Here is a 20829-nt window from a genome sequence, read left to right as displayed (position 1 = left end):
AATTTTTGACCCTGAATTGGACAAACTGGGCCCAAATATCCAAAATTTAGATACAGGTTTGGATTCAACATTTCAAAGAACACTATATATATTCAATTTATGTTGAAATAAAACATAGTTCAATTTTGGACCAACTTGAAAACTGTATTTATATTGTCCTACAGAGCTTATCATCAATATAAAAGAGAAGATGTGGTATGATTGCTAATGAGACAACTCTTCACAAGAGACCAAATGGCACAGAAATTAACAGCTATAGGTAACCGTACGGCCTTCAACAATGAGCAAAGCCCATACCGCATAGTCAGCTATATAAATGTAAAACAATTCAAACGAGAAAACTAACGGCCTAATTTATGTACAAAATAATGAACGAAAAACAAATATGTAACACAACAACAAACGACATCCACTAAATTACAGGCTCCTGACAGGCACATAAAGAATGTGGCGGGGTAAAACATGTTAGCGGGCGCCCAACCTTCCCCTAATCCTGGGACAGTGGTGCAACAACACAATACAAGAACTGTACAAAATAATAAACAAACAACACATATCATCAACAGCAACAAACAACAACCACTCAATTACAGGCTCCTGAACACCACTTAGGAAACACAAAATGTTCAAATAAATCTGTTACGTCAATTATAATTGTGTGATTGATAATAACCACATGTTTGTTATCTTGAAAATATTTTAAAATTATTTTAAAACACTTAGCGTAATCAAACTTTATATATCTATAATTAATAGTTCCCAATATTTTTTTCTTTCATTTGTAACAAACTAATATCTGCAACTTATCTATCAATGTCAACAACTTTATCTACACAATGTATTGTAATGGAATTTCTCTAATTCTTCGTCAATTTATCCCTTTCTGCACCCATTGTATAAAAAAAATTTAATCAACGTGTGGTTCGTTTGATCTCAGTTCTTCATTGGTTAAAATCCGATTATGACGTCGAATTTTCTTGCTTTCCTCTGAATTTCCTATTGTGACGGCACGAAAAAAGGCGACCATGCCTGATGACGTCGCATAGAAAGAACACATCTTTTTGCAGATCATTCAAAAAGAAGGTATAAGTTTGCCTGCATATTGTTTGAAAATCATTAGAGAAACAGATTCCACCACCAAATCTCGTGTAATACGATATTTATCCACTCTCGACAGTTAAATTTTAAATATTTAAAACGCTCGGCGAGCCTCGCGTTTTAAATTTGAAAATTTAACTGTCTCGAGTGGATAAATATCGTATCACACTCGATGCAGTGGTAGAATCTATATATATCCTTTAATAAAAATAAATTATTATCTAAAAAGAAAAACATTTTGTTTTATTAAGATTTAACATAACATAATTTATGACACAATTGTATTTAAAAACTTCACTTACATACAACTTTCACTTCAACAGATGGACAAAGGTCTATTTTAATTTCCAAGGGAATTTTCAACCATAAGAACATATTCAAACATGTTAACAATCTTTAAATAGAACACAATGCATACACAATTATCACCACAATTAATATATCTGAATCAGCAAATCTATTTTAAACTATGACTCAATTTAAAATTTCTATTAGTTTACAATAAATCAATAAATGTAGAGCTTGATTAACTATTTAATATCCCAACCCTCCTATTGTGGTATGGAACCTTGTGCTAAAATTTCTTACACATCCATACATTTATACTAAAGTTATTGTCTGTGAACCAATTTTTTTTCCATGAACCAGTGATGTAAACCACAAAAATAGTTCTCTAAAATTAGATATGATTAATTGTGCAATAACATCTCTGAATTTAGATTTTGAGCAAATATGTAATAAAAGCATAGTTTCTGTCACAATGAATGTGGTATAAGTTCTTAAATAATTTTAAAATTTGACATTTACCAGTTATGGTCCAATATTCAAATTCTAAATACATGGTTGGATTCAGCATATCAAATAACCAGATTGTTTAATTTTTAGTTAAAATCAAAATAAGTTTTTATTTTGGATAATTTGGACCTTTGAAAAACGGACCAAATATCAAACATTTACAACACTGCTAGGTTGCACACATTAAATAACACAAACAATTTAATTTTTGATGAAACCAAACAATGTTCAATTTTGGACCCCAATTTAGTCCATCTTGAATACTGTGCCAAAAATTAAATATATATATACACGCTTAGATTCAGCATATCAAAGAATCCCAACCATTCTTTTTTCTTTAAAATCAAACAAAGTCTCATTTTGGATCCTTTTGGCCTTAATGTGGGCCGACCATGCCCTAAATAAAAAATCTAAATAGACACTTAGATACAGCATATTAAAGGACCCCACGAATTCTTTTTTTTTTTAAAGAAAAAGTTGTATTTTAGACCCTTTGGACCTTAGTGTGGACCAATTTGAAGACAGGCCTCAAAATTTGAAAAAAAACTAAATTTACAATTAGATTCAGCATATCAAGGAACACCAATAATTTATTTTTTAAAGAATTCAAACAAAGTTTAATTTGGACCCTTTTGACCTAAATATGGATCATTTCAAAAAATAGATCCTAAAATCCAAAAATTAAATACCCAATTAGATTCAGCATATCAGAGACTCCCAATAATTCAAGACTTTTGAATTAGGCCCCATTGAAATTGCTAAATAAACAAGCAATTGATTTAAATTATTGGTTTTGGCCCCTTTTAACTAAACCAATAGGGTCATAACCCCTAAAATCAATCCCAAACTTTGTTTTATGGTATAACACCTTGTGGCACAATAAAATAGCAATATATAGACTTATACTCAAGTTATTGTCGAGAAATCAGAAAATCATAGTTTTTTTGCCCCTTTTCAGCCTCTTATTATGGAACGGTTTAGACCATGACCCTTACAATCAATCCCAACTTTCCTTTTAAAATATGGAACCTTGTGGTAAATTTTCATAGAAATCCAAACTCTTATACACAAATTAGTGTTCTGAAACATAAAACATGCTTCTTTTTTACCACTTTTTGGTCCTTAATTACTAAACAGCTACTATAATAACCCCTAAAATAAACCCCAACCTACCTATTGTGGTATGGAACCTTGTGCTAACATTGAATAGAGACCCATAGTGAACCAGACAAATAATTGTTTTTGTAAGGCCCTTTTTGGCCTCTAATTTTTAAACGATATGAGCCATGACACTCCAAAATCATTCCAAACTTTCCTTTTGAAGTATGGAACCTTGTGGTAAAATTTCACAGAAATCTATACTCTTATACACCAATTATTGTCCTTAAACATGAAAAATGCTTGTTTTTGGCCCCTTTTTGGCCCTTAATTCCTAAACTACAACAATAACCCCCAAAATAGAGCCCAACCTTCCTATTGTATTATGGAACTTTGTGGCAAAATTAAAATCGAGATCCATACACTTATACTCAAGTTATTGTCTGTGAACCTGACAAAAAAAAATGTTTTTGTAAGACCCTTTCTGGCCCATAATTCCTTAATAGCTATGACAATAACCCCCAAAATTAATCACAAACCTTCCTATTGGGTGTTGAAGCTTGTGCTAAAATATTGACCAAATAAATATCTCTTATTTTCAAGTTATTGTCTTTAAACCAGACAATTAATTGTTTTTTGCCCTTTTCTGGCCCCTAATTACAAAATCACTACGACAATAACCCCCAAAATCAATCCCAACCCTTCTTTTGTGAAATGGAACCTTGTACTAAACTTTCTTACACATCCATACACTTACACTAAAGTTATTGTCTGCGAACCAATTTATTTTTCATGAACCAGTAAAACTGACGTTTTTTGGCCCCTAATTACAAAACCGCAATAGCCGTCAAAAAACAATCCAAATCATCCTTTAGTGGTATGGAACCTTGTGCTAAAATTTCATAGAGATCTATGAACTTATAATCAAGTTATTGTCTGCGAACCAAAATGTCTTCAGACGCAGATGCAGACAACACCATAAAATAATACTACCGCAAATAAATTAAAAAATAAAAACGGGAAGTCCAAAAAATCTGACCAAATTAAACGTTATAAACCAACGGAACAAGAGGAAAACAACTGTCATATTCCTGACTTGGAACAGGCATTTTTCGAAGAAAACCATAGGATTATCCCTTACTTGGATCAAGAATTAAGAAATATCCAATAATTTCATCGGTCGATATTACTTTGCTATACTCTAAGTGATGATTCTCGAATTAGGTAGAAAGGAATCATGACGACAGGGATTCTTATTCTCATTCATATACCTAGCACTATCTTTTACGTTTGACATCTGAATCAACAGGTTGTCGAATGGTCGATATGCATCACCATTATAAATGGTATGGTCAACATTAATCACAACATGTACTGTATATTAGGGTTACTTTCTTGAATGTAAAAACTAAGTGAATTGTTAACAGAACAATTTTACAATTAAACCAAGTCTAATGCCACATAAACGGATTGAGATCTGCATCATATTAGGGCAAGAAATGTTGTCTCTTCGGTCAAGGTCAGTCAATTATTATCGTCAAATATTTAATTATGTATTACCTTTTAACTACAACAGAGCACAGCGATGAAAGAGTTATTCCCAGGATTACGTTTGATTACATTATCTCCCTGCAGGAATTAGTAAAACACTCTTGCAATAGTTGACATTCTCCTAAAATTTTAGACTTGCACTTGCTTTTTCTTAATTGAACTTATATCAGGTCATGTTGTGGAAACTCGGGTTAAACAATTCCTGACTCGGTGAAAAGGTGAAAACGACTAAGCTTAAAATATGAGATATACAGACATACTTTACAAAAATGTTTCTTAAATAATTGGGTTTTCAATGGATACATGATCACAGGACTAATTAACAAAAATAAACACTTTTGAAAAAAATATGTTCTTAATACTTCCTTATTTTATTTTTCCATAAATTAACACCAAAATAATGCAATATAGCACGTGCATTTGATGCTATACTTATTTGCAAAAGGGGAGTCCGGGGCTAACCAGGGTAAAATGAGTTCTTCCATTATTTCATAAAATGTGGCATGGCTGTTATAACATTTTCTAGAAGACAGAAAAAGTTTCATCAAACGATCAACAAGCCCAACCCTACTGAACTGCAATGCATGTTGTGTATGTGCCTGTCCCAAGTCAGGAGCTTGGTGGTTTTCGTTGGTTGATGTCTATAATATTTGTTTTTCAATTGTTTTTGTACACAAGTCAAGCAGTTGGTTTTGCCCGTTGTTAGCGTTTGAGCGGAGACCTATATTTGCTTACATCTACGTCAAGTGGTTGATACTGCTACCAGTATAACTTGTCTTCAAAGAGCTACAATTATTAGCGCTGGTCTTCATCAAATAGGGGTAAACAGTAAAAGATTAATGCTTCATACATGTCATACAAGAATCTTAGCTACACGTCAATCTTTTCGTCTAAATATAATAACAGAGACTATCGAAGAAATGTCATAAATGGGAATCCGGTAATCGTATTAGTACGCTTCACCTCCTTAACACGGACAGAGTTCTGTGCAAGACAGATTTACAGGTTCAAAGTAAATCTTGCATGTAATCTGACATTTGCCACTTGAAAAAGGTGGGATTTATTCCATTTTGGTCTTACCAGCCAATATTTAAAAGAAACTGTTGTGGTGTCTGTTCAATATGTGAAGAAGTCCATATACTGGTCTGAAGCGAAGCATAAAAATTGATTCGTAGGTTTTACCAAGCTGTTTTGCATTCCTTATCAGAAGTTTATTCAGATCACTTTGCATGTTGTGTTGACTATTATATTATTTGTTTGTGCGTTTCTCTGTTATGAATGTTCTTACGTGTGTTTGTGCTGTATTTCTGCCACGTAGTGTTTTAGCGATATTTGTTAACATTGTCATAAAGCGGGAGGTTTGGCATGCCATTAAACCAGATTCAACCCACCATTTTTTCTTAAAATGTCCTGTACTAAGTCAGGAATATTGCAGTTGTTATCAAATAGTTCGTTTCTATGTGTGTTGGCGTTTTTTTTTGTTGCATTTCGGTGTTCCTGTTGTTCCTTTGTTTTCCTCTTATAGTTGATGTGTTTCCCTCGGTTTTGGTTTGTAACCCAGATATGTTTTCTCTCAATCGATTTATGACATTTGAACACCGGTATACTACTGTTGCCTTTATTTGATCAAATTCGGATTCCAGTTTCTTGTCATAGAGCTTTGCAACAGATGTTCTTCTGACAGCAAAATATTCTTTAATTTCACTGCTTAAAAGATGGTCCAAATCATAAGGTCGTCAAGGTTGTTCTTTAAATCTTTGTAAACCGTTCTCTATTCCTAACATTGCCGATGTGGTGTCACAGTTTATCAAAGCATGAACAGCATGTACAAATTTACACATGGCAGGGCTGAACAAACTGCATATATCATGTCCAGGGAAGAATCTACGACCATCTTTATTGCTGGTTATTGTACCTGTTTGAATGAACTCATAATAGATACCCAGATTGAAATTTTGTACGTCAGACACTCATTTCGTCTGTGACACTCGAATAAAAAAAACTCCGAAAGGTTTTGCCAAATACAGATAAAGTAATCTATGGAACCACAGATCCTGACAGATTTTCAGTGACGGGAAGAAATGCATTCAAAGAATAATTCATCTTTATCTGAAGACTTTATAACTATTCTATCTTTCTTTTTCGCGTTCCAATCTTTTTGTCATAAAACACATTAAAACATGACATGCAGGATCATTCGCCTGTGCCTCTTCGTATATCCTGAATTAAATCTGAAAGTCAGTAACCTCTGCTGTAGAAACCTTCTTGACAACAATCGGATAAAAAATACCCGCTAGAAAGAGTTTAGGACTGGAGACATTGACGCTAAATAAATGTCAAGTCTGGTATATGGATCAACCATCATTCACCTAAATTACCTTTTTGACTAGAATTGAAACCAGTTCGTTGGTCTCTCTGGTACCCCATAAACAGGCTCAAATACAAAAATATGACCAAAAAAAGACTTTACGACAAGACGAAAACTTCGCACTTTGTTTGGCCTTTTCAATTTTTTGTATTAAAGCGTCAGTGATGAGTCTTTTTTAGATGAAACGGGTGTCTGGCGTACAAAAATTCAATTCTGGTATCTATGATGAGTTTATAGACATTTTCCACTGATTATATATATCCATATGTCAAATTATATTCTTAATATTTTAAATGAAATTTACATGTTATAACAAATTTGTTTCTCCGAAAGCATAGCCTTGTAATACCACTGGTTCATATTTGTATTCAGCATTTCGTCTTTCAGAAGCCATCTTATTTTCTTTGGAGGGTTGTAGGATACAAACATGGTCAACACATTATTTGACATAGTCTAGTTCTTTACTGGTTTTTTTTCAGTTGTTAATCTTACAAAGGATATTTATTGTAGTGCAGGGTAGTTTTAGAGAGGTGAAAAATGTTTTTTTTTTTCATTGGGTTGTCAACAGAAATCATATTCCTCAAATATTTCCATATTTGCAACAAAAGAACTGTCTGGTGGATTGTTGTCTCATTTGCATGTATACAACATCTTCTTATTTTCATATTGACCAGAAAGGCTTAAATTGCAAACAAAGTAATATATAATACATGCAGGCTCTTTGTAATGGCTATACTATCACAGTGAAATTATATTCTAGATATTTTAATGTAAGTCTACATATTAAAACACATTTTAAGTCTCCTTTAAGGGTAAAGCATAGCCTTGTGAAACCACTGGTCCATGTTTGTGTAAATTTACAGCAGGCCAAACAGTCATTCTGTATTTCTTTCCTTTCCTCCCTGAAAATCTGAATTGTTCTTTGTTGAACTGTCCACCTTTAACTGCCCATGTCATTTCCATAGGAGGTTGTTGGATACACATGTACCAGATAAGATCAACACATTGTTCTACAAACGATACCAGTTCTTTACTTATTTGGTCAGCTTTCAAATGTTTTTCCTTGATATGGTTTTCAAAAATTTCCTGCCAAAAAACATAACAAGTTTCATATTTGCTAATCACACTGTATACTATACATATATCTACATGATTTTGTTTATTCTAAACTGCCTGGCAGATAAATTTGGCTACAGATTTAAACACTGATTACCTTGTTTAATCAAATGAGATAAATAATAATAAGCCAATTAGTATCAAAAATTAATTTCAATGGCTTTTTTTTCATCTGATCAGAATCAAATGAGAAAAAAATCCTAGAAAGTTTGGGTAAAAACATGCTGAGAAGATGAAAATCTGATTTTGCATAACATTTTAATGTGAACTATTTGCCAACAATACAGCAATGTTTGCTATCTTTTTAATATTAAATAAGAATTGTTTGTAGAGAGTCTTTAAATTATGCAGGTTAATAGTATCATCGTCATATTTCTATACAAGTTTACTTTAGTGTAGATCTAGATGTGTCTGAATAAAACAAATTCCCTCTCCTTTAGAATGAAAGAAAAACCCTGTTTTTCTTTGAAGTGAAAGTTAATCCAGAAATAAACTTAAAACAAAAACTTGATTTGTAACTGAAGGAGGGACAGTATGTCCAATAAGGGTAACATTACTTAAGTGCCTGAGAGCGATGGGGCATAAAAGGAATGCTTAACACAGCATGATCTTCTTTGCTGTTTTAAATGTACTTTATTTCTTTGGTACTTATACTCAGGTATATTAAAATACTTATATAGAGAAAATGAAATATGCTTCGAAAGGGTCTATGCATTGGAATCTACGAAAACATTGCATATAAAATACCGTTTGCATCACTTTGACAGTAGCTGGGGCTACAAGATTCCTGTATTCTCTGGCCATCTGTTCTGTCTTAGCCCTCATTTGATCACTTGCATAATATCCCTACAAAAACAGTGAAAGTTAAATTAAAATTCGATTAAAGTCAATCTGTTTGTCATTTAGTGGGAATAGTAGTTGACCAGTGTTCAAAACTTGAAAAACCATCTAGATTATACAAAAAAAGAGAAAAAAAAAATCTAGGAATAATACTTTGAATTTAAACAGAACAATAGACAAGCATCAACTATTTATATTCCATTAATTTCAATTGTTGTTTGGTTGATGGTAATTGTGTCCTGTGTTAAAACCCACAAGATATGGCAAACGTTTTTTTCAATTGTCTATATGCTTTTCTTTAATGTAATTCTACTTAAGATTTTAATGGACTTGTAGAAGAAGAAAGATTTTTGTATTGGCATATTTTTCTGTTTTTGTTTTGGTAGAATTTATGTTGAAAAATGAAAAAAAACCTTTACCCAAATTTGAAAAACAAGTCATGCTATCATTATTCTTTCACACATAATTACCTCAGAATTTGGATAATCACTGGTGGGATCAACTACTGGAGGTATCATTTCTTTAATAAGTCTCTGTATCTGGTCCTGTGATATATGTTGACAGAAGTCATAAATAACCTGCAAGGTAACAAAAGAACACATTAAGTACATCAACTGCTTTTTAGACCTTTGGACAGCATGATATCATATCTGCAGGAAAAATTCTTTAAGATTGCTTTCAGTAACTGCAAGAATTTTTTTATACGGCATTATATTATAAATTTTTGTAAGTACTTGTGTTTTAGTTATCTATTAACCTTTATTTTACAGCAAAATGCTTTTCTTGTATGTTCTTTTATGTCTTTGTTCGTCCATTGTTCAAGGTTTAAAGGGGAGATTGAGATCTCAAAAGCAAGCTTTAACCTAATACATATTCATATGTTTGTCCTTTGTGGTTGTTTATCAGCATACAGTTTTTTGATAGTTTGAGAATTTAGTTTAAGTATATATATATATATATATGGAGTGATCACATGATTTAATTACTTCAAATGTAAAATGTGTTCCCTATTGGAATTTCTAAACAATAAATAAAATCATTTTAGGGCAATTTTTACCATGTTAATTGTTTTGTAGATCTTGTCTAGCTGGTCCTTTTTGCTATTTAAAATTTTTCTCTCTCTACAAAAGTTTTCAAGGTACATGTACTTTCTGGGTTATAACTGTGAAATTTGCTAAAACGAATGACATTTTAGGGGCAATAAATTCCAAAATGGAAAATCAGATTTATCAGGCTTTTGATCATTTAATCTTTTAATCAATTCAAGTTTGTTCTTTCAGCTCAAGTTATTGAAATATTTTTACCTGTGGCAGTCATGTCATTCTTCAGAATTCTTTGTTGCAAACATTTGGTTTTAGAGCAATAAAAGAGAGACAAAATATACCAAAAGGATATTCATAAGTTGATGGGAAACTATAACAACATGGTAAACAAGCATTCTGAGAGGATTGCATGGCAATACATAGTCCACTACCGGTTAAAAATTCATTGTACTGGAACAAAATGCTAACTTGACTTATAACTTGTCATGGGGTAAAATATATAACAAATATCAAATCAACATCTTCAGGCAAGACGAAAAAAACTGTGAAAAACTGACTATGTGCCTGAAGTCCAAGGACCATAATTCAGAAAAATAATAATCTAAACTGAACAAAAATCAAACTTGATCTGTAACGTTATGGTAAAACTTTATACCGGAAAACTGACGATCTGCATGTATTTTCAAAGTCCGAGTACCATAACTCTGCCAAAATATCATTTGAACCGAACAAAATTCAAATTTGATCTGTAACTTGTCATGGCAAAACTATAAATACCAAATATCAAATCAATATCTTCAAGCATGATGAAAAAAGTAAGGAAAACTGATTACTTGCGTGAATTTCCAAAGTCCTAGGACCATAACGCTGCAAAACATTATCAGACCAAAACAAAATTCAAACTTGGTCTGTAACTGGTCATAATAAAACTCTATAATAAATATCAAATCATTATCTTTAATCACGAAGAAAATAAATGGGGAATGTGTCCATGGGACACAATTGATGCCCCCGCTTACATATAACATTATAAAGGGACATAACTCAAGAACCGTAAAAGTAACGCTACCCTAATTCGTACTTGATCTGAGTTTTGTGATAAAAAGCATTGTGAATAAGTTTCATAACATTTGCTTGAGACAACCTTAATTTCAAGAACAGAAACGATAAATTCAGCAATTTTTACATTTGTATAGGGGGATAACTCTAGAAAGGTAAGAGTAATGCTACCCAAATTCAAACTTGATGTGTTTTGTGGTAATAAGCATTGTGTATCAGTTTCTGAACATTTGGTTGAGGCAAACTAAAGTTAGAGAATGGAAAATTTTACTTAGCTATAGTATGTGACCCCCTGCCATGTAATATTGAACCCCCTCCTGTACACCTCCAATTTCAAAAATTATAATTATTCTAACCCCTTCACATAGTAAAAATACTCCAATAAGTAGTTGGTATGTATTTAACATCCTAATAAAGATATTTGGAAAATTTTACTTAGCCATGGTATTTTGACCCCCTGCCATGGTATATTGAACCCACTATTCTACACCTCCAATTTCAAGAATTATAGCTATTCTTACTGCTTTACACAGTAAAAATACTCTAATAAGTAGTTGGTATGTATTAAACATGATTATAAAAATGTTTGGAAAATTTAATTAGCCATGGTATTTTGACCCCCTGCCATGGTATATGAACCCCTTACTATACAACACCAATTTCAAAAAAAGCATAGCCAACATATTGTTCATTAGACAATCTGCAATGCTATATATCTAAAAACCATATGGTATTTTGACCCCGGGTTCACTTTTCAGGGGGTTCAAAATACCATATTACACAGGGCAAAACAGAAAGCACAGATACTAAGCCTTCAAATAATTAATAATATTGCCATATTTAGGTGGGTGCATTAAAGTCATTAACTAAGCGTCTTTTTGAAAAATGTCACTCGCCTATTAATGGTGTCCATAAATTTTTCAAAGGAATGACTTCAACTTCACCACTTGGAACCTTGAAAGCTGCAACCCTCTGTCAAAGAAATTATGATAGGAAGTGCAAGCTTTGGAATATCATATCCACTGGGATATTTTTGTAAAAAAAATTTTGTGAAAAATCCAATATTTTGGAGGAAAATGTAGCATCCAATTTAGACACTTGAAGTCTCATAATTGAAATGGATCATATGCTGAAATCTAAGGGTTATTTGATGACCGGCTATATATTGAAAAATCTCGGGTGAGCTCTTAAATTCCCTGGTGTGACCCCAAAATTGGTATGATCATGATGAAGGATAACAAAAGATCACATAAGATCACATATACCTTCAAAATTGTACTAACCTTAACAATTCGCTGTAATACGTCCATAGTTCCTTCATCACTCTCATCATCGTCAATATCTTTAGGCTTCAAAGATTCATAGGCACTGGACCAAGTCTCATCAAACAACTCTGCAAACCTCTCTCCAAGTTTCTGTGGTCTATTCTTATCTCCAAGATCTGTTAATCCACGGTCCCAGACATCAGGCAACTGTTGACTGGCAATACCACTCAACCTATCAAACATTTACATGTAAACTTGTGTGTTATACTGATTAAGGGAGATACAGTTAACTCTCGTTGTCTTGAACTCGGTTGACTCGAAATTTCGGATGAGTTGAAGTTTTCCTGTGGTTTCGAATTTTGTTCCATATAAATATATGTATTTCGACTCCTGATGAGTCGAAATTGGATGAGTTGAAATTTCTGTTGACTCCAACCAAATTTATGCTCCCAAGGTTAACAAAAGCATTCAAATTGCATTATTCATCTCAAACTTAAACACATATATGTCAAAACATGACCTCTGGGATTTAACTTGATGAAGAGTTCACCTGACAATACATGTGTAATTAAATTTCCGGTCACTGACCACTGTATTGATTTATGACATTTCTTTTTCCAAGAGTGTTTTCCATAGTTAGTTTTGATCACAAGATAAATAATTAGTGATACATTGTTATAGTTTATGAAAAATTATTCATATTGTTTGTAAAACAATTAACCGTAATGTCATAAATTTATGAGGTTGATTTGTTAAGACTAAGGGATCAATTGAAAACTACTCAATCGGCGTCTATAAACTTTTTGTACTATATCTTGCAGAAAAAGATTGAAATAACAAAAAAAATTAAAGAAATTAAAATTTTCCAAAATCTCTTGTATACGAAAATGAACAAATTTGTCACCCTTAGATCGATTGGAAGTTACTCTTTCGGCTAAAAATTACGGGAAAATTGTAACTGTACAAAGAAATAAATAAGAGACGAAAAATCGTATGAATTTATTATAATATTTATAGAACATTACATTCAGATACATCGATCTCAGACCAGAATATCGACCCCCTACCCATATTCATTTCAGGATTTATTTAATCTTTACCAAGCTAAACATGAGTTGTATCCCTTGGTCTGTCAAACTTCCAGTATTCGTTTGAGTCGAACTACCGGTATCTCTGGTCCAACTGACTATGAGATAACGAGAGTCGACTGTATACATGTTCAAAAAATATTATTGCAACAATAACCAAGAGGTTCCTGGAGAGCTATTGCATACTATTGCTAACCAAATGAAACCTTTCCACAGAATTATTTTCTCTTTGTCGAGGTATTTAAATGTTTGCAAGTTCACCTGTCCCATTATAAAAATACAATAACTTTTGTTCTCTGTGGATTGTATTGAATGGAACCTCGAAATGTCTCCTTGAAAAGTCAATCATTCATTTATTAATTTAGCTTTCTAGCATAAAACATGGCAACTTAATTTTCTACTTTAGAAAGTGCAGTAACTAAATTGACAGCAAAAAAATGCTGGTTTGCAGTTATTGGAAAATCATCCTACCTGCTAGCTAGATCCTCGATCTGACTTCTCTGGCTAGTGATGGTTTCTTTGAGCTTCAGGTACTCAAACAATGGAAGCATTTTGAATTTGTCTATTGGTCTTAATGCCTTACTGGCTGTTTTTTTAAATCTAGATCTCATTTCATTTATTATTTCATTGTACTGCCCTTGCTCTATGTCTATACCTCCTGGAATCTATAGATAAATTGAAATAATTATTATATGATACTGAATAAATAAACTGTTGACAAAGAGATATATGTCTCGCCTGACGGCATAAAAATCAGCAAAAAAGACAATCTGATGGACAGCAACATTGCTAAGTAATTAAAATCGCTATACCATGAACTAGTGGGCAGCTATAGTTACCAGTTCTTCAAATTTTTAGCAGTCTTTCAGCTGCTCTTAGCAGTCCATCTAATAGCAGTCTGAAAAATTGCCTTGTTTCACCATTTCTTAGCATTCACCCTTAGCAGTTTGGATACCTTAAAACTGCTGTCAATTTGTCAATCGGACAGCAGTTATGACAGCAGTTCGGACAGCAGTTTGATAGCAGTTTGATAGCAGTTTTTGTTTTAATCTTTGTTATAAAAATGCTTGGATCTGGCTGTGTTTTCAGCTTGATAGTAAACCTTTATTTGAAGATTATTTGATCATTTTCAAATGTGCATTTCGGCTCCAAGCTGTGGTAAATACTTGCTGGTGAAAAACTGTATTTATGTCAATTATAAAGTTTAAGGTAGCACTACAGTCAGAATTTTCTGACTCCAACCAATAGTCTTTAAAGATTAATTTCTCCAAAACTACTCAATGGATTTTAAAAATCTTTAACTCATTTTAAAGCTGAAATATAACTCTTTCTTAATCTATAGATACATTTATTTTTGGTATGATTAATTTCAAAATATAGCTCATTAATTGCCAAAAAAGTGGTCTTCCAACTTGGATTAAAATGGCACATTCAGGTCAAATGGTAGTAAAAATTTGTTTTCATCCCTTTAATCAACCATTCACAATCTACAAAACCGTGTCTCAGATTTTTGATATATGCCTCCAGTAATAAGATATATTATTTTTACTGCTGGATGCCAAACCTCATTTCACCTTTCATCTTTGGAGACCTATAAATTCATTTAGAAACAAATTATCCAAAAACTGGGACACGGTATTGTAGAAAATACTCCTTTCAATCACATATATCAAAGTCAAGCCAAAGGGGGTACCCATAAAGTTTCTATTTTCATTTTTTCCTTACAATTCTCATGAAAAATTGTTCTGAGAAATGACCTTAAAACTGAATTTCCTCTTAAGAACCCCTATAAATGCCACATAAATACAAAAATTCCACTGGGAACACCCCAGGAGTGTTCTGACACCATTACTTTATCAATAGAACCACACACATTGTGTCTTTGATGCTCTAATGCTGTAAAATTTGCATTTTGTGTGCACTGTATAACACTAACTTGGCATTTGGCGGGAGTTTGACGTCACAGATTTGACCAACATCTGTGATGTAGTAATTAAATAAAGACAAAGCTCCGCCTCTGTCCAGACAGTCTAAGATAAGAGAATAACAGGATTGGCCAGCTGCATCATAATTAATATTTAACATCATTATTCTCACTATAAAGAATAGTTTTCATTTGAATTTTGAAAAGAAATATAATATGACCATGATGACTGAAATTAGCTAAAATATTAAAATTAAAATACATGTCCATAAAAAGATCAAGACCATCCCCTTCTTGAAAATAGACTGTCCAACTTGATTTATGAGTTTCATGGAATTAAAAAATTTCACATAATCTTAAAATTAGTTAAAATGCCTAAAATTATTTTTAAATGTAGAAGACCAAAGACGAGAAATTTATACAGGCAGTCAGAGGCTTTCAAAGATACTTTCACACTCTTTTCCATTGTTTTTTTTCATTATGGTAGATTTTTTCCCTTTAAATTTTTTCCTATTCATATCTTTTTCTTTTTCTCTGTTCTAAACTTCCATGTTTTATAAATTAGTTTTGTTGCAATGCAATGAGATATGTATCTTGTGGTCAGGGATTAACAGCTGGACATTGGTATCAACAGATGATTGACATATTAGCCCCTCCCAAATGCCTATATATTTAGATTAATTACATGTGCTTTTATTTACATACGTTCATTATCAATTTACTCCCTGTTGTGATATGATAATGACTTTGGGATTTTTACAAACTGTGCAGAATAATACTTACTTTAAAATTATGTGATAAAAAAAATATCTTCAAAAAATCATTGTTAGACTGTAGTGCTACCTTAATTTAGGCTTAATGGAATACTTTCACAAACCTGCAATACACATGATACAGTAAGTTGAATTTACAGTTAATGCATGTGTATTTTCTGACATAATTTAATTTTGTAGGGGAAAACAAAAATCATACAGAAAGCCCAAAAAAAGGGGGATAGTTGTTTATTCACATAGAATATCTGATGTTTACAGGATTGTAATAAAATACTAGCATAAACTTACAGTGCAAGATGTTATTTGAAAAAAGAAATATGAATATTTTAATATAATTTTGTAAAATACCAAAAACAAATCATATTCAAGAGTTGAAAAATGGGGGAGGCAATATAAAGGAAACCTAGGCTGCCAATAACTGATTGTTTAATATTGACCAAACAATCCATTTAATGAAGTTAATATATGTAACCTAAGTTTGTATCTTAAAGTCGAAACATAATATATAACCTGTAGTAAGAAAAATATTTTTGTTAAATTAAAAAGAGAAGAGAAGATAACTGCTGTCTTTAGGTCCACATAAAATATATATATAGAGAGAGAGAGAGAGAGAGAGAGAGAGAGAGAGAGAGAGAGAGAGAGAGAGAGAGAAATTAGTTGTACATTCGGTTATTAAATACTAATTAAAAAGAAATAACTCTTAATCTGAAAATCACTTAGTCAAGGTAATTAATAGTCTCTAGTAACCACTCTTATTGAATTAGTTGCTTTAAATTATAAGCACTGATTTTTAAAGTGCATTCTTTACTGTTCCCATTATTCTTCCACTGACATAATGAATAAGGGGTCTAAGGCCAGGTACAGTTCTCGCAAAACATATTTACACCCCCTTAACAAGTCTGTTATTGGATTAAAATCGAGTCATTTGATTGCAGTTAAATTACAAATTTAAGTTACATGAGTTAGTACAACTTTTTGAAATTTCAACAAGACTTACAGTAAAATATTTCTGCATTCATAACTTGTACCCTGTATATTCATGTACCTCTGTATTCCAACTTTTGACAGATCCGATAGCATTCCATAGCAGTTATTAGCAGTTTTGAAAACCATATTAGGATGTACAACTTAGCAGTTTGTATAAATATTCATTATTGATAGCTGTTATTATAGCAGTTCTCATGAATATTCAAGAGAAGATAACAGTTTTTGGGCATCTCATTTAAATTTTTCGTCAAAAATAACTGCTAAATAACTGTGAAGGCTAAATAAACTGATAAGAAACTGCTAAGGAATGCTATTGGAATGCCTATATGCAAATTAACCATTGCCTTGAATTTGGCAACTGTGAATGCTAATGAACTGATAAAGAACAGCTGTCAAGTAAGAACTGTGAATGCTAATAAACTGCTTAAGAACTGCTGTCCTCTTTGACTTGGGCTAGGGCCTCGAATGGTCAACAAACTGAGATGTACAGAGACAGTATTGTAATGTAACTTTATAGAAAATACTGTTGTCTATTGTAAGTAGATGATATCAAACTAACTTAAGTAGAAAACTTATAGGAATAGGAAATTAATTGAGTCACTACGGGGGTATAGGGCCTCAAAATATTCTCGTCAAACTGATATGTACTGATAGTAATGCAACTTTATAGAAAATATCATTGATCTATCACAAGTAGTTCCTATCAAAACTTAAGCATTGAAAATTGCTAATTAATTCAAAGTCACTAAACCATGACCTAGGGGTCAAGGGCCTCAAAATAGTCGCCAAACTGATATGTACTGATACTAATGCAACTTCTTATAAAATATTGTTGATCTATCACAAGTAGTTCCTATCGAAAAAAATTAAGCAGAAAACTTAACAATTGTTGAAGCTGACAATGACACCACCAGAAAGGCAACACCTATGTCTCGCATTCAGCGACTTTCATCAAAATAAGCTAAAATACATCACTGGCCTGGTAAATTATTGACTTGCAAGTCAATAATTCAACTCATTGAATCCTTATTCATGCAACCTTTTAATTTGACCTTTAGAGGAGATGGGTTCGCATGTGATCATCATGTCATGTGGCTCATTCATCAAAAAGAAAAGAAAGTCAACATTGAAAAGTGAGACAAGGGAGCCACCAGGAATAACCATTTATGACTTATCCTGCCCACAAAAAAAATCATTCTTATAAAGGTAATAAAAGAACACAGTTCCAATGTCCCCCTTGTTGCACATATTTTATCTGTTCTGTCCAAGGACAAGAACTTAAAAAAACTTTTTTTGTTCTAAAAAACTTTTTATAATTATCTTACTAGAGAGTTGAAGACTTGAGAGCAATTTCCAATATATTAAATATTTCCAAGGAAAACTCATTAAAAATCGATAGCCAACTTTCAGTCGGGGCATATTTAAATTGAATCCTTGAGAATCCCTTCTCATCATGCATGCAACATGCTGGTGTCAGACACTAAAACATGGGAATAAATTCAGATACTCTTGGAAAAAAGTAAGATAACAAAAATACTTAACTCTGAGGAAAATTCAAAACGGAAAGTCCCTAATCAAATGCCAAATTTAAAAAGTCAAACACACCAAACAAATGGATAACAACTGTCATATTCCTGACTTGGTAAGGCATTTTCTTATGCAGAAAATGGTGGATTAAACCTGGTTTTATAGCTAGCAAAACCTCTCACTTGTATGACTGTCGCACAAAAAATTTCCATTATACTGACCACAATGTGTGAACAAAACAAACAGACATAATAGGTAAAAATGTAAAAAATAGGGGTACGGCTGTCAACATTGTGTTATAATCTTAATCACTATAAAAACAAACAAATATGTCAACAAAGAAAAACAAAAAGGCATAAAGACAAAGCACATAAGCAAAAACGAAAGACAAGAATACAAAACTTTACCATAGCACAATAACATAATGACGGGATGTATAAGTACCGAGCCACGTCAAATGGATATTACCAAAAATAGACAGTAAAAGTTTTTATTTACAAAGACAAATAAAAGAACACTGTAACACGTAATTAAGATGATAAACAACATCAGTACCTAGAATCTATACTTCAAGATCATCGTGTATTATTTGTGAAGTTGATACGGAATATTTGTTAACAAGGTCTTGGTATCTTCTGATGAACTTTTTTAGAAAAAGGACAAGACATTCTTTGACATAACTCTGGTTCATCAACTTTTTACTCAGACACTGATGACGTATTATAAAGTCTGAGTAGCAGCTGCTAGCTTTGAATACCGAATGAGTTGGGAAATGTATATCCCATATGCAGGTGAAGTTGGTATACTGTTACTATGGTGGGGGAAATTGATAATTTCAAAATTAAAATCGTCTCGTTTGTCGTAGATTCTGGTACTGATATGACCGCTTATGTCAAATTGGAGGTATAAATCTAAAAATGAGGCAGAGGAAGCCATGTCTGTTGTTTCTTTAATTTCTAGTTCTGGAGGATATATTAATGGAACCCAATCAGAAAAGTTTGGATTGTTAATGGAAAGAACATCATCAATATATCTGTATGTGAAATAAAATTATCTGGCTTCTTTGATCTTTTTGTTTTTGATAAGTGTCTGAAGGAACTCCTACTCATATGAAAATAAGAAGAGGTTGGCAAGGAGGGGCACACAGTTTATTCCCATAGGAATGCCGACAATTTGTTGAAAAAGTCTACCTCCAAATTCAACAAATATGTTGTCAATAAGAAACTCCAGCATACTGATCACTTGTTCCTCTGTGTAGAATGTTTTACCTTTTTGTTCACTATTAACAAAATATAGCGTATGCTACCATTTTTATGCTGAAAAGCATTGTGGATAATTTCTTTTTGACGATTTTTCATGTTCTTTATTAAATTTTTCTAATATAATAAAGGAACAATTAAAAAATATTCCCTTCTAAATTTGAAAACCATTGCATGCATTTATTTTAGAAATCACGGTTGTCCATTTAACAACAATGAGGAATATTAATATAATATACAAATAATAATGTAAACAATCCCCTTTGGCAAAAAAATCTCTGAAATATCAGTTTTTCAAACACACTGAATGAATATTTTTATAACTAGAACTGAAAAACATACTTTTATTACTGCTAAAGGTCAATAGAAAAATAAGAAATTATCCTGCCCACAAAACAAATCATTCTTTTAAAGGTAATAAAAGAACACAGTTCTAAGTATATTGACCACTATTAATTTTTTTGATTTTTTTATGCAATTAGATTGCTGTCTTAAGTTTACATTTGTAAAGTAAAGTAAGAACTTACTGTTAACATCAATTTCTTTTGAAGCATATTCTGCTCCAATACAGTGAATTTCTGATAATCTTCTGCTGCTTTAGAAGCAGCTTCCTGTACCTTTTTATTTGTTGAATGGTCTAGTATTGTGCATATTACAGCATACAAAAGTCGATTTCTTGGAATATTCCTAAATTCATTTATGTTGAATCTTGGATATTTTATGTCTTCCATTTTTATTCTTCTCAACTGCAAAAAAAGGTAATTTGTTAGTTATTTAATTCAGTAAAAACAACTGAGTAAGATAAACTAACAGACTGAATATAAACATTGTGACAGTTTTCTATCAGATTTATAAACATTAAAATAATTGGTAGAATATAGTAACTGTTCCTTTTTTGGGGGAAATCTGAAACGTCCTCTGTTCCTACATTGTGACATCACCGAATGAGACTTGTCACCTGATTTGTACTTGCATGAGCAAAACAACAGGTTTTTTGACATGTGTTTGATGCATGATGTTTGCACATATAATTCTTAA

General features: G+C 32.2%; 2 protein-coding genes across 6 annotated transcripts in view; both read right to left on the bottom strand.

The window, feature by feature from the left end:
- The window catches only part of LOC127715520 (uncharacterized), a 248440-nt gene that overhangs the window by 187890 nt on the left and 39721 nt on the right, over positions 1-20829 (bottom strand). The gene's annotated exons all lie outside the window — the stretch shown is intronic.
- Positions 7660-20829, bottom strand: part of LOC127715522 (uncharacterized) — a 73561-nt gene continuing 60391 nt past the window's right edge. For all 4 annotated transcript variants that reach the window (XM_052221582.1, XM_052221583.1, XM_052221585.1 and 1 more), the window contains 6 exons: positions 20319-20537; positions 13793-13986; positions 12252-12465; positions 9337-9444; positions 8774-8872; positions 7660-7996 (listed from right to left, as the gene is read on the bottom strand). In XM_052221582.1, coding sequence (XP_052077542.1) covers positions 7706-7996; positions 8774-8872; positions 9337-9444; positions 12252-12465; positions 13793-13986; positions 20319-20537 — 1125 coding nt within the window. In that variant the 3' untranslated portion in view covers positions 7660-7705. The remainder of the gene's footprint in view (positions 7997-8773; positions 8873-9336; positions 9445-12251; positions 12466-13792; positions 13987-20318; positions 20538-20829) is intronic.

The sequence above is a fragment of the Mytilus californianus genome, unplaced genomic scaffold (genome assembly GCF_021869535.1).
Source record: "Mytilus californianus isolate M0D057914Y unplaced genomic scaffold, xbMytCali1.0.p SCAF_9, whole genome shotgun sequence".
Taxonomy (NCBI): domain Eukaryota; kingdom Metazoa; phylum Mollusca; class Bivalvia; order Mytilida; family Mytilidae; genus Mytilus; species Mytilus californianus.
This window is presented reverse-complemented; position numbering and strand designations above follow the sequence as displayed.